Here is a 15,658-nt window from a genome sequence, read left to right as displayed (position 1 = left end):
TTCGTTATCAGACATTTATTTTTTCACATAGCACCCCAGTTTCACAGCATGTATATTTTCCAGAGTTGGAGATTCTTAACCTACTATGTTCTCCACAGACTTTCCAACAAGTGTGAAAGAGAGGCAGTAAGGTTAGCTTGAGTCGACAAGTCACAATCCAAATATAGGACACCCTGTATTTATTTATGTTTAAGATCAATATACATACAGTTCCCAATGCTTAGCACATGAATGAGACTCTGGCTGAGTAAAATACTAACACAACTTGTTAGCACATTATCATGAAAAGACAGAAGGCATCAAATACATACTTTGCTGTTCCTCATTCTACTGTTCAATGTAACTGTAGTGAAAAAATACACATTTTTACTTTCGAGGTTAAAATAGACCATCAGCTCATTATCTCTCCAGGCCCACAGCTACAAGGAGTAAAATGGCTCTTCCCACCTCTGGCTCACTTGAACATCGGATTTGTGCTGAAGACAAAAAGAATGGCTAAAGGTAAGGGTACACCCCAGCTCCCAGGGTGGCTGCAGCTGAAGCCCTCACACAAGTTACCTTAAAACAAAATAAAACCCACACAACTCAGCTGATCCAATCTCCATACAAGGGGGTCCCTGCGTCACCTGCTCCATTCCCAGGTCAGGGCTCCCTGAAGGAGCTTTAGGATCCAGTCTTGACATCCGACATAGTGCTTTATGACAGAACTGGGACCAGAAGTTTCCCTACTGCAGCCCTCAAATTCCAGTTCTGGCCTGCTTAAGTTCCAGTGTCCTCTGGTCTTCAGAATCGTAAACCACTTTCTCCAACCTCCCACAGTCATGAACTTAGCTTAGAGCAGGACAGTAGAACCCCCAAAACACAAAAACTAAACACTCCTCAAGTGCTGAGAGCAGAGCAAGACTTCTGTCACTAGAACAAATCCTGTCGATTGAACCGCTGGCTGTAATGCCTTTCGGAAAAGGTTCCTTTATCAATCACATGTAGAAAATAACGAGACAAGCCTGAACGTGACCGTGCACCTGGGATGTCTCCCCACATCCACAGACTGGCTGTTTCAGGGAACACTTAGTAAGGCAACCTCTGAAAGTCTATTTTGGGGAGAATCGGTTTGTATTGCTCTTCATGTCTGGCCCTCTTGGTCTGCTGTTCTTACAGTTGCTCTTGGGAGGGTCACATAACCAGCTACATTTCTCACTGCAAACAGCAAAGTGGGGAGGCTCCTAGAGTAAGACTCTCATAAATTGCCGTCGATGACTAATCTGTGGGCATCGGTGGGCCGCCTCCCTTAGCCTGGGCTGAAGGGGAAGCAGAATATGCCACTTCAGGACTGCAAAAGCCCACATCCCCCCACTTCTCACTAGGAATTTGAACTACACTGAGTCAAAAAACTATAACAAAGCACCCATAACTAAAGTGTAAATTCAAGTGATCCTTTGAAATCAGTTTCAAAAGAGTACACTTGAAACAGAGTAAACCAGTCGGAAAGAGAAACCAAAGTTACTAGAATGTTCTCTTTAACTAGAGGAGAAAAAGACCTCTCAACAGAGATTTCATTTTGTTCACATTCATAATGTTCAAACCACAACCTACTGAGTCCTACTTCTCAGCAATATGGGAAGATCTGGGTGCTATGATATCTGTAATTCTTTTTTTTAATATTTTAAAAATCAAATTCCCTTAGTGATATCTTGTCAGGAGGTGTGATTCTAGCCTGTGCTGAACAAATGTTTTTAGCTCTAAGGTGTTATAATGAAACTGAAATCTTTCCAACTACTACATCTGCAAATGTCTGTCTTAATTTCAAGAAAAACATCCATTCCAGATTATTTTCTTATTGATCTTCTAAGAGCACATCTATCATTACCATGGTTGTGAGCTCATCTAAGAAGTGGACAAATATCATTTAGAAACAGATTAGAATCAAGTCACATATGAAGAGAAGAATGCTTTATGATAGTTCAGACATTACTAGGAAATCAAAGAAAAATCCATGTTTTTGATTACTCACCCTAAACTGTGCTGAAACTGAACATTTGCAACCCAAGTAACCCAAGATATATTGAAGAAAACTATAACTTACTACATATTGAGTTCATTTCAATCACAGTAGTCTATTTTAAAAACAAACTCCCATAAGGAATACAGGAATGGAATCCATTCAAAGCAACAGCTGTCAAAAGTTCTGCCAAGAAACTCAGGGTAATTTACTGCATCATGAAAGACGAGGTGTTCTGAAGAACAGATACTTCAATCATATTCTTTCTCTTCAGATTTTATTTTTTGCTTCAATCCAAGAGAAGTATCTAGACCTAAAACTCACTAAGACATGTTTTCATATTTTAAGACTGATTAATTAAGTAAATAAGATTCAACATGGTACATAGAAAAAACCCTTCTAATCTATTTTTCGTAATGTTAGTGGCAAGAGGACTCAACTGAGAATCCATAAAATCCCAACTCTGCCACCAGCTCCCTCCTTCTATGGATTCTTGGACTAGGAACTGTGGTTTCTTAGGGCCTTGGTCTCCCCACAAGCAAATGCAGGATATGGGAAGGGGTCCTCTCATCTCTGACATCCTACTGTGCAATGAGAAGAAAATGGGCACAGCTCCCAGCTAAGCTGCCTCCTTCTCCCAACCAGACCCAAAGCACTCCTTTAATATTTATAAAGCAGTCAGATCCCTCCAACTAAGGCAAATGTCTGCCTTGATTCCAACACACTCCTGCGTTCCAGAAATCTACCTTTTGGGTTTGCTTCATGGCTGCTGGATAGGGAGGTGGCCAAATCAGCCACATACCAGAGACACTGAGGTACCCAATAAGCTGGTGATCTACTCCCACTGTGTTTTCACCCTTGGGACTATGGGACTCCCATGGAGGAAGACCACTTAACAATAAGGTTACTAAACCCCCGGGGATGGGGGCAACATCAACATTCTGCCCAGAGACTTCTGCCCAACAAGGTCTTATGCTTGAGTAGTTTTATAGAAGAGGTATAATGGTGATATCAATAACCCAGCCTCCCTATAAATCATATTAAAGGCTCACAGAAACATTATCAGGAGTTATAATCCTAAATTAAATAAAAGTATACATCCTACGAAAACAGAGAAACAGAGGATGAGCATTAGTTAGGTAATATCACGTTCTGTGTGTGTGTGGGGGGGGTGTAATTGTTTTTTTAAAAATCCACTTCTAGGCAACTAAGAAACTGTGGTCACTCTTAAGTCCAGTCAAGAAGGTGAGGTGGAGATATTATTGGTGTGGGCTTTAATGATGCCTATGTTAAATTACTGGTTAGACTGTGCAACGCATGAGGCTTTGATTGTCCAATGCAAGTATTTTCCTTCAATGAAAACCAAGCTAACTAAACAAAACCCCAACCTCCTAATTTGGCTCACTCTGGCCTTGGCTTGATGGGAGAAAAACATGTCAATATTTTAAAAATGCATAACATAGACTAACATTCTTTAGTTTATTTGTCTTTTTAATGGATATGAAGTGCTATCTGGAGTGTGTGCATATGTCCTGGAAGATTATGAGATAAAGTGCATATGCTAGTCTTTCCTGGATTGAATGGAACAAAAGGCAAACATGATATGAAACGTCTGTGACAAGGACACTGTTGATAAAATGTGTTGCAGCCCCCAGATCTCAGAACAAGTGAAAAGAGGTTACCTAAAAAATGTGCACTCACCCATTCATAATCTTAGGAAGGGTTTAAACTGACTCTGAACCCCTCCCACGGGGACAAAAAAGGCAGCCAAAAGGGAAGGAAAGGGGGACTAGAGAAATAGTTCAAGTCCTGTGATTTTCAAAATCCAAGCAATTCAGAATCCTTTAATATGCGCAGAACAGAATCAACAATTTGGGTTTTTTTGGAAAAACATCATCTGTTTGAGCGTTTCTCTTCTGCCATTAAGCTATTGATACAGCTTAATGGAGTAAGAAAGCATTAAAAATAAAAGCCTACTTCTTCTAAAAGCAGTCAACTCTATTGAAATCAAAGGCTTAGTCCCGCGTACCGCAAACCTATCCTAAACCACTTCAGAAAGAACCCTAGCACACCCCACCCCGCTATCCTAAGAATCAGTAAATTAGCAAAATGCACAAGAGACCGCATGTCTTGCCATCCGTCTCCTGAAGTGATGTTAAAGCTGGCGAGGCCGGATACCTGGGAGGGTCGATCAATTCCCACTTTCAACTTGAGCTTACAGGAGAAGCAGAGGCTATGTAAATTTCTATAGAGTACTGGCTTCTGCAATTTGAGCTTACTGTTTTACATCACTTACACTGGAGTCGGTTGGGCGCCTCTGAACTGCACATAAACCAATCCCTTCCCAAGGGTACACTTCACAGAGAACAAAATAGTCATATATCCAGTGTGAGGATCGGCTTTCTTTCATTATTTCTTCATACCCAATACACTCACGATCCGGGTTAAAATAACAAAGACAAAAATAACTACCAGAGATTGCTGGATTACTGGTAACAACCATTGCCCCTTCTTCCCTAGTTTGAATACCTGCGTTCAAACAACAAATACTTATCAGTCCAAACAGTCTCGTCAGCCGTTCACATTTGATGGGTGGTTTCCAAATTCATGCATTTACAGATATGTTAACCCATGCAGGATAAAAGTAGAGATCTGGCAACTATTTATTTAATTTGATCGGACAAGGCAGTTCAGGCAGATTGCTCTTGCCCAAAAATCTACATGAAAGGGCTGAGTTGTCTGGGTTGACGGCTTAGCTGGGCCAAGTTAAATAGATCATGGACAAAACTACTACTTTACAGAGGTGTAAAGACTAAATAAGTCTTTGCCATTCAATAGAAAACAATAGTCATGTATTATTTATAGCTAGATATAATATCAAGATGGCACTAGAGAAGCAATTTTTGGCATATAGTGGTGGAGGGCACAGCGCCAGTCTAAAGCTAATGCTTTTGTTTTCTTCTACTTTTTGTTTTTATTATCATCATGCCAAAGACTATCCAGTTGGAATCATAATTATTCAGGAAACCAATCTACTGTATGTGATATACATACGAAAATAAAACCTGAAGGTACTGGATTACAAGGTTTTGTACAAGTCATAAATTCTTTAAATAAGTAATGCTCTAAATTGTTTTTATTTGCTAGAAGATTGGTTTTGGGTAAGGAGCAACATCTAACACCTTGAGGAAGTACTTAAGAATGGGAGGTAAATTCCACTGATAGTTACAATTTCAAGTGTGATAATCAGTTGTATTTTTTCCACCACAGTAAAACGTACACGTGAAGCACAAGAGAAAAGGTGATATGGATTATATTCCGCCGCTAAGAGCTTTTGACACAGTCTCAGACATCTATGACAAGTAGTTGTGTTGAAACATTCAAAGGAAAGATCTTGGCAGGAAAGGTCACCCACTGTTACTTGAATCTTGGGGGTCACAACACAGTGACTGGACGAAGTTGTTCCAGTTGGTTTTCCAATGCAATCCGTTCTTGATGAACCTCCTGAGTTGTACAAAACAAAGAGAAGAGAGGGGTCATTTCCTGGGTTCATCCCTACTTCATCAGATACTGAAAAGAAACTTATGACTGGACCCACAAGCATTTAGGTGCCATATGACTCAAGGACAAGTGGACTGGGAGGCGTCACATTTAAAGCTGGTGACCGGACACAGGAGGCTTCACAATTTGCAGTCTCTCGACTCCTTTCTTAAGATGATGAAATGAAACTGATTGACCAACCCTCCTCACCCCCCACGCCTAAATCTCACCCTCAGTTTTAACAGTGGCTGGCACAGAATGATGTTAAAAATAAAAAAACGGATTGGAAGGGAGCAGAAAAGCAAAAGCAGACTCCTAATACTGAGAGGCGAGCCATCAGGACTACATCTCTAGTTGCAATCTCTTCTTTCCACTCCAGCGCCATACTGGATCAGGACTGAGGGATGAGAAAGGGCACTGGTCGTCCTTCCACCAAAGTGTCATCCAGGCTCCTGCACAAAATATGGCTGAAGGTGTGACTTCTCGGCTAAAGGTAGAAAACAGGATCTACAATCTGCTATTTGGGAATTCAAACTTTGAGCCCTAAAACAGACCTACTGGCAGGGAGAGATGGGGATACGTAAAGGCATTCTGAAGTTGAATCAGTCAAGGTGGGAAAGAATTCTGTATAAAGGCTCAATTCTGAGACATCCCAGAAGAAACAACATGCTAATAGTAGCGTGGAACTCAACCAACGTTTATTCACCCACCCTCCTACCTACCATCCAACAGTCTTTGAGTATCTATCTACTATGGGCCCAATTCTGCTCTGGGTGTGATGATACCACCAAGGAACAAGACAGATCAAACCAATGCCCTCACAGGGCTCATACTCAAATGGCTAGAGAAAGACAAGAAAGTCAGAAGAAAAAAAAAAAACAATCAAGATACTTTCAGAAGGAAATAAATAAGATGATGTAATAGAGAGTAATGGGGGATCTGGGAGAAAGGTGGAGAGGGTGGCCCGGGAAGGCTTCTCAAAGCGGACGCTACTGAGCAGAGACTTTAATGAAGTGAGAGGTGAGCCACATGAAAATACAGGCGAAGGATATTCAGGGAGATAAAACGGCAACCGCTAAGGCCCCAAAGGAGGGAACAAGCTTGGTGTGTTTGATGAACCAAAAGGCCTGTGTGACCAGAGCAGAGGGGACAATGAAGACCTTGGCAGGAGCTAAAGTCAAAGAGTTAGGCAGGCACCTTGTGGACAGAATAAGGAGTGTGGATGCCATTCAAAGTGTACGGCAACGAGGACTTTGAATCAGGAAAGGCATTTGGTCTAACTTAGAATTCAGAATTTTCACTCTGGCTACTGCGTAGACAATGGATTGTAGCAGGACAAGAGTGGAAGCAGGGAGCAGTTGGGAGGTTACTGCATGGAACCAGGTGAGAAATGAAAATGGCTTAGATGAGGTAGCAGCCATAAAGATAGAGAGAAGGAGATGGATTCTGGACATAATTTAAATCTAGAACTAATAGGAGATGTTGATGAAGGTGATATAGGAAAGAAGGAAAGGGATTTGGGATTGAGCAAGTGGGCGGCTGGTAGTGTGGTATTAATTGAGAACACGAAGATTGGATGAGAAATGGGCATTTCAAGGAGAGGGTTGGGAATGAAGCATCTGAGATGTGTATCAGATATATTAGGAGAAAAGTTGAATAAGCAGTTGTAAATACATGTGTAGAGCTTAGAAGAAAGAGAAGTAGGGCTTGAGGCATAAATTTATGAGATTGGATGGCCTTCAAAGCCATAAGATTATGTAACATCACCCAGCAAAATAATATATTGGGTTGGCCAAAAAGTTCGTTCTATTTTTCCATAGCATCTTTCAGAAAAACCCGAACTTTTTGGCCAACCCAATAGATGGAGGCTGCAGGTAAAGACAGAACTGAACATATGTACCAAACTCATTCCCTACTGCAACTCTACTAAAACAATTTTTTTAACTGGGGGGGGGGGGTGGTGCACATGGTCATAGACACACAAGGACAGGGAAGACAAAAGGGAAGAGGTGATAGCAATAAAATTGGTAAGCTGGAAGGCAAACTGATGAATGCTGAATGAATTAGCAAATCCAAGAAAAATAAATGTGGGGATTCTCCTAGCTGCTGAATATGTCTCTTCCAATTACGCATCATGGAACCGGAGAAAATAACCACAGGGTGGATTCGGGGATAAACTGAACCCACTGTGACATGGACCTGAGCTACAACTCCACTGATCACCTGACCTCCATAAGCTCCTACTCTAACTGGTGGATCACAGTGATGTTTTGAGTCTCCTGGAATAAGTATCACTTCAGAGCCTGTGTCCAGTAATCCCCCCTAAATCTGATGAGTCCCTTTTCCCCAGTGCACAGTCACACACTTTGGGAAAGGCTGGGAGAAAGATTAACAATATAAACTTTTGGCTGCAGAGTAGGGTCCTTCCTAACGGTGATTCAGAGACCCCTTTATTCAAGGGTTCTGTATCTGTAAACTGACTTAGTCTGGGAACTGACTGAGAAGCCATGACTAGAGCTCTGCTTGATGATTCTTCAGACTTCTGTTCACTAGACCTAGAACTTTTTCACTTCTACAGATCAAGTAAAGAAAAGTGAACTGCAAGCCAAGCATGGGGATAAAACAAGAACCAATCTGATTTTACAAAGAAGAATCCCTGAAAGACTCAAATTGGCAGCACCAGATACCTATGAAAGTGGGAGTGAAAGAGGGGAGGACGATTGGCTTAAATAAGTTTTGCCTGAAAGTCTGCTTCAGAAGTAATTAGATCCCCGAATCCTTCCTGCCACTATGGTAGAACACTGAGGATTTATTCCTTTGAAAGGTAAAACAGATGGCCTCTAGATTAGCAATACAGAGATACAATTAAGGACTAGAAATTGGACTGGAAATAGGGAGATTAAATGAATGCCCTGAATGCTGAGAACCAGAGCCCTCTCCTCCACTGAACCAGGTCTTCCCTCCATGCAGGAGACCACAAGAGTCTCCTCCCTGAGGACTCCAACCAGACCAAGAGGAAACAGCAAATGACACTGTCTTTGGGGGTTCCCCAACTCTACAGCTCAGCCAAACTGGGGGAGAATGAAGCTCAAAGTTGACAAGCCCCACAACAGGCTATGAACTTGCAATATGCATTCTCATCCTCCTCCTAAATATAAGCAGAGAAGGACCATCAGCTACTGAAGGAAAGTATCTAATTAGAAGTATATACAACAACAAAAAAAGCAAGTATTGAGAAAGAAGAAAAACTACCATTAAGAGAAGATATTACAACAATGAAACAAGAATAGGATGCCACTGAAAAGAATCAGAGAACAACAAAAAAAATGAACTCTTGGTTATTAAACACAGGAGATTTAGAGTTTAAAAATAAGTATGTCTCCACATATAGACAAAAGAAAGAAGAAAAAGAAAGAAGAGAAAAGAAAGAAACTAGAAAAGAAAAATTAGAAAACCAAACTAAGAAGTCCAGTGTCTGAAAAATATCAGGAAGGGAGAACAGAGAAAATGGGGGGAGGGAGGTCAATAAAAATCAAGAAAACTCCAGGAACTGAGAAATATGGGCTTCCCAATTAAAAGGGCCTACCAAATATAGAGGCCAATGGATAACCGTGACCTACGCCAAAGCAAAGGTGGGGGCAGGGGGAGGCAAAAGCAAAATGCAAAACAAAAACGAGATCACATACAAAGATCCATAAAACAGAACGAAGTGTGACATTTTACAAAATTTTATTTTTTATTATCATATGGTAAAATTGACTTTTTTTCTTTTATTGTACAGTTCTACAAATGTTAACACATATAGACTTGTGAAACTACCACCACAAAGAGGGTACAGTACAGTTCCAACAACCAAGAAGCTCCCTACTACTCATTGATATACAAACCTTCACCTCATGCATAACCCTTGGCAACCAGTGGTCTGTTTTCCAGCACTATAGTTTTGCCTTTTCAAGAATGTCAAATAAAAGGAATCATGCAGTACATAACCTTTTGACACTGGCTTGTCTCACGCAGCATAACACCTTTGAGTTTCATTCCAATTGCTGCGTGTATCATTCCTTTTGCCTGATGAGTACTATTTCATCGTACTCCATTTATCCATTCACCCTTGGAAGGACATTTGAGTTTTTTCCACGTTTCCACTATGATATAAAACTGCTATGAACATTTGTGTACAGGTTTTTGAGTGAACATAAATTTTTCATTTCACTAAGGTGGAGTGGAACTGCTGGGTCACAAGGTTAAATGTATATATAACTTCATAAGAAAATGCCAAACAGTTACTCAGAGTGGGGTATCATTCAGCATTCTCACCACCAATTCACGGGGGTTCCAGTTGCCAGCACTTGATGCTGTCACGATTTTCTGTTTTAGCAATTCTATCACTGTGTATATTGGTCTGTGATCATGGTTTCAATTTGCATTTGCCTAATGGCTAACAATGCTGAATATCTTCTCACATGTTTACTTGCCATCCTTATATCCTCTTTGGTGAAGTGTCTGTTCACGTCCTTTGCCCATTTTTAAATTGAGTTGGTTGAGCTTTGAGAGTTCTTATTACTGAGTTTTGAGTTCTTTATATAATCTGGACACTAGTCCTTTGTCAAATACGTGGGTTGCAAATATTTTCTCCTAGTCTGTAGCTTGTCTCTTAATTCTCTTGACAGTGTTTTTGGCAGAGTAAAAGTTTTAATTTTGATGAAGTCCAATTTATTGATTTTTTTTGTCATAGATTGTGCTTTTGGCATCATTTCTAACCCCAGGTCACAATAACTTTTTCCTATGTTTTCTTCTACAGGTTTTATACCTTTATGTTTTACATTTGCATCTATGATCCATTTCAAGTTAATCTTTGTATCAGGAGTGAGGTGTTCGATCAAAGGTTCATTTTTTTACAGATGGATGACCAACTGTTACAAAACAATTTCTTGAAAAGAACATGCTTTCCTCAATGAATTGATTTTGTACCTTTGTCAAAGATCAAATGCCTATATTCATGTGGTCTACTTCAGGACTCCCGATCCCTCTCCACTGATCTGTCATCGATCCCACACTATCTTGATTACTGAAGCTTGATACTAAAAGTGATTCCTCTACCTTTGTTCTTCTTTTGCAAATTTGTTTTAGTTATCTAGTTCCTTGGCCCTTACATATAAATTACAGGATAGGCTGGTCTATATCTACAAAACATCCTGCTGGGATTTTGATAGGTCGCAATGAATCTATAGATCACTTTGGAGAAAAATAGTATCACTACTACGTTGAGTCTTTCAATCCACAAACAGCATATGTCTCTCCCTTTATTTAGGTCTTCTTGGATTTCTTTTAGCACCATTTTGTAGTTTTCAGTATACAGATCCTGTGTTTTATGATGAATTTATACTTAAGTATTTCATTTGGGGGAGGGGGTGAGCTATTATGAATGGTATTCTTTTTCAAATTTCTGTGATCAGTTGTTCATTGCTTGTATATAGGGATATAATTGCTTTCTGTATGACCTTATATTCTGTGGCCTTCATAAACTCAATTAGAAAATGAAATTTTAAGAAACAGTTCAATTTGCAATAGTGTCACCAAAACAATGGGAACAAATTTAACAAAAGACACATAATACTTACACACTCAGAACCACTGAGAGGAGTGTTTTCTAAAACCTAACCAATTAGACAGAGAATCTTGAAAAATTTGTACTACCTGATTTCAAGACTTACAGAAATCAAGACCGTGTAGTACCAATATAAAGATCAACAAATAGGGGTCAGACTGAAGCTGAACTGGGCCCAGCGTGAGGCGTCAGGTGAATAAATTTTGTTTTAAGACCGAACAAGCGGGTTAACCTTACGCAAGATAACCGTGAATTACAGCAGCCAAAGCAAGAACTTTTAACCCGGATAAGCTTTTCCATTTACAAGGTGCCCTAGAAAAAAAACGGTTCTCGGCCAAGCACTCACTAAAAAAAGAAGAGGGCAAACTATTTTTCCTCCTCTTCATGAGCTTCTGGTGGCCAGGATAAGACCAGCTGGGACATCCCACTCGATCCAGAGCCTACAGAATCCTGGGGAAAACTGGCAGAAGAAAGCAAAGGCTGTGTGGCTGACAGGGTCCTGGTGCTCCGGCCGAGTGTCAGGCCTGTGCCTCTGAGGTCGGAGAGCTGAGCTCAGGACACTGGTCCACCAGAGACCTCCTGGCTCCACGTAATATCAAACACCAAAAGCTCTCCCAGAGATCTCCATCTCAACGCTAAGACCCAGCTCCACTCAACGACCAGCAAGCTGCAGTGTTGGACACCCTATGCCAAACAACTAGCAAGACAGGAACACAAACCCACCCATTAGCAGAGTGGCTGCCCAAAATCATAATAAGGTCACAGACGCCCCAAAACACACCACCAATGCGGTCCTGCCCACCAGAAAGACAAGCTCCAGCCTCATCCACCAGAACACAGGCACTAGTCCCCTCCACCAGGAAGCCTACACAACCCACTGAACCAACCTTAGCTACAGGGGGCAGACACCAAAAACAACAGGAACTACAAGCCTACAGCCTGCGAAAAGGAGACCCCAAACACAGTAAGTTAATCAAAATGAGAAGACAGAGAAACACACAGCAGATGAAGGAGCAAGGTAAAAACCCAGCAGACCAAACGAATGAAGAGGAAATAGGCAGTCTACCTGAAAAAGAATTCAGAGTAATGAGAGTAAAGATGATCCAAAATCTTGGAAATAGAATGGAGAAAATACAAGAAACGTTTAACAAGGACCCAGAAGAACTAAAGAGCAAACAAACAATGATGACCAACACAATAAATGAAATAAAAAATTCTCTAGAAGGAATCAACAGCAGAATAACTGAGGCAGAAGAACAGAGAAGTGACCTAGAAGATAAAATAGTGGAAATAACTACCGCAGAGCAGAATAAAGAAAAAAGAATGAAAAGAATTGAGGACAGTCTCAGAGACCTCTGGGACAACATTAAACACACCAACATTCGAATTACAGGTGTCCCAGAAGACGAAGAGAAAAAGAAAGTGACTGAGAAAATATTTGAAGAGATTATAGTTGAAAACTTCCCTAAGATGGGAAAGGAAATAGTCAATCAAGTCCAGGAAACACAGAGACTCCCATACAGGATAAACCCAAGGAGAAACACGCCAAGACACATAATAATCAAACTATCAAAAATTAAATACATAGAAAAAATAATAAAAGCAGGGGAAAAACAACAAATAACATACAAGGGAATCCCCATAAGGTTAACAGCTGATCTTTCAGCAGAAACTCTGCAAGCCAGAAGGGTGTGGCAGGACATATTTAAAGTGATGAAAGGGAAAAACCTACAAACAAGATTACTCTACCCAGCAAGGATCTCATTCAGATTCGATGGAGAAATTAAAACCTTTACAGACAAGCAAAAGCTAAGAGAATTCAGCACCACCAAACCAGCTTTACAACAAATGCTAAAGGAACTTCTCTAGGCAGGAAACACAAGAGAAGGAAAAGACCTACAGTAACTAACCAAAAACAATTAAGAAAATGGTAATAGGAACACACATACCAATAATTACCTTAAATGTAAATGGAATAAATGCTCCAACCAAAAGACACAGACTGGCTGAACGGATACAAAAACAAGACCTGTATATATGCTGTCTACAAGAGACCCACTTCAGACCTAGGGACACATACAGACTGAAAGTGAGGGGATGGAAAAAGATATTCCATGCAAATAGAAATCAAAAGAAAACTGGAGTAGCAATACTCATATCAGACAAAACAGACTTTAAAATAAAGACTATTACAAGAGACAAAGAAGGACACTACATAATGACCAAGGGATCAATCCAAGAAGAAGACATAACAATTGTAAATATTTATGCACCCAACATAGGAGCACCTCAATATATAAGGCAAACGTTAACAGCCATAAAAGGGGAAACCAACAATAACACAATCACAGTAGGGGACTTTAACACCCCACTTCCACCAATGGGCAGATCATCCAAAATGAAAATAAACACGGCAACACAAGCTTTAAATGATACATTAAACAAGATGGACTTAATTGATATTTATAGGACATTCCATCCAAAAACAACAGAATACACTTTCTTCTCAAGTGCTCATGGAACATTCTCCAGGATAGATCATATCTTGGGTCACAAATCAAGCCCTGGTAAATTTAAGAAAATTGAAATCCTATCAAGTATCTTTTCTGACCACAACACTATGAGACTAGATATCAATTACAGGAAAAAATCTGTAAAAAATACAAACACATGGAGGCTAAACAATACACTGCTAAATAACCAAGAGATCACAGAAGAAATCAAAGAGGAAATCAAAAACTATCTAGAGACCAATGACAATGAAAACACGACGATCCAAAACCTATGGGACGCAGCAAAAGCAGTTCTAAGAGGGAAGTTTAGAGCAATACAATCCTACCTCAAGAAACAATGAACATCTCAAATAAACAATCTAACTTTACACCTAAAAGAACTAGAAAAAGAAGAACAAACAAAACCCAAAGTTAGTAGAAGGAAAGAAATCATAAAGATCAGAGCAGAAATAAATGAATCAGAAACAAAGAAAACAATAGCAAAGATCAATAAAAGTAAAAGCTGGTTCGTTGAGAAGATAAACAAAATTGATAAACCATTAGCCACACTCATCAAGAAAAAGAGGGAGAGGACTCAAATCAATAAAATTAGAAATGAAAAAGGAGAAGTTACAACAGACACCACAGAAATACAAAGCATCCTAAGAGACTACTACAAGCAACTCTATGCCAATAAAATGGACAACCTGGAAGAAATGGACAAATTCTTAGAAAAGCACAACCTTCAGAGACTGAACCAGGAAGAAATAGAAAATATAAAAAGACCAATCACAAGCACTTAAGTTGAAACTGTGATTAAAAATCTTCCAACAAACAAAAGCCCAGGACCAGATGGCTTCACAGGCGAATTCTATCAAACATTTAGAGAAGAGCTCACACCTATCCTTCTCAAACTCTTCCAAAATATAGCAGAGGGAGGAACACTCCCAAACTCACTCTACGAGGCCACCATCACCCTGATACCAAAACCAGACAAAGATGTCACAATGAAAGAAAATTACAGGCCAATATCACTGATGAATATAGATGCAAAAATCCTCAACAAACTACTAGCAAACAGAATCCAACAGCACATTAAAGGGATCATACACCATGATCAAGTGGGGTTTATCCCAGGAATGCAAGGATTCTTCAATATACACAAATCAATCAATGTGATACACCATATTAACAAACTGAAGGATAAAAACCATATGATAATCTGAATAGATGCCGAAAAACCTTCTGACAAAATTCAACACCCATTTATGATAAAAACCCTCCAGAAAGTAGGCATAGAGGGAACTTACCTCAACATAATAAAGGCCATATATGACAAACCCACAGCCAACATCATTGTCAATGGTAAGAAACTGAAACCATTTCCACTAAGATCAGAAACAAGACAAGGTTGCCCACTGTCACCACTATTATTCAACGTAGTTTTGGAATTTTTAGCTAAAGCAATCAGAGAAGAAAAAGAAATAAAAGGAATCTAAATTGGAAAAGAAGAAGTAAAACTGTCACTGTTTGCAGATAGCATGACACTTATACATAAAGAATCCTAAAGATGCTACCAGAAAACTACTAGAGCTAATCAATGAATTTGGTAAAGTCACAGGATACAAAATTAATACACAGAAATCTCTTTCATTCCTATACACTAATGATGAAAAATCTGAAAGCGAAATTAAGGAAACACTCCCCTTTACCATTGCAACAAAAAGAATAAAATACCTAGGAATAAACCTACCTAAGGAGACAAAAGACCTCTATGCAGAAAACTATAAGACACTGATGAAAAGACATTAAAGACAATACAAACAGATGGAGAGATATACCATGTTCTCGGATTGGAAGAATCAACATTGTGCAAATGACTATACTACCCAAAGCAATCTACAGATTCAGTGCAGTCCCTATCAAACTACCAGTGGCATTTTTCACAGAACTAGAACAAAAAAATTTCACGATTTGTATGGAAACACAAAAGACCCCGAATAGCCAAAGCAGTCTTGA

The 15,658-nt window shown here is 39.7% G+C and overlaps 1 protein-coding gene across 11 annotated transcripts in view; it reads right to left on the bottom strand.

The window, feature by feature from the left end:
* The window catches only part of REPS2 (RALBP1 associated Eps domain containing 2), a 226,399-nt gene continuing 210,741 nt past the window's right edge, over window positions 1-15,658 (bottom strand). For all 11 annotated transcript variants that reach the window (XM_082375642.1, XM_082375650.1, XM_082375646.1 and 8 more), the window contains one exon: window positions 1-5,503. In XM_082375642.1, coding sequence (XP_082231768.1) covers window positions 5,435-5,503 — 69 coding nt within the window. In that variant the 3' untranslated portion in view covers window positions 1-5,434. The remainder of the gene's footprint in view (window positions 5,504-15,658) is intronic.

This window comes from Balaenoptera borealis (assembly GCF_965194805.1).
Source record: "Balaenoptera borealis genome assembly, chromosome: X".
NCBI classification, from domain to species: Eukaryota; Metazoa; Chordata; class Mammalia; order Artiodactyla; family Balaenopteridae; genus Balaenoptera; species Balaenoptera borealis.
The sequence above is the reverse complement of the archived record's forward strand: the minus strand, read 5'-3'. Positions and strand labels throughout refer to the sequence as shown.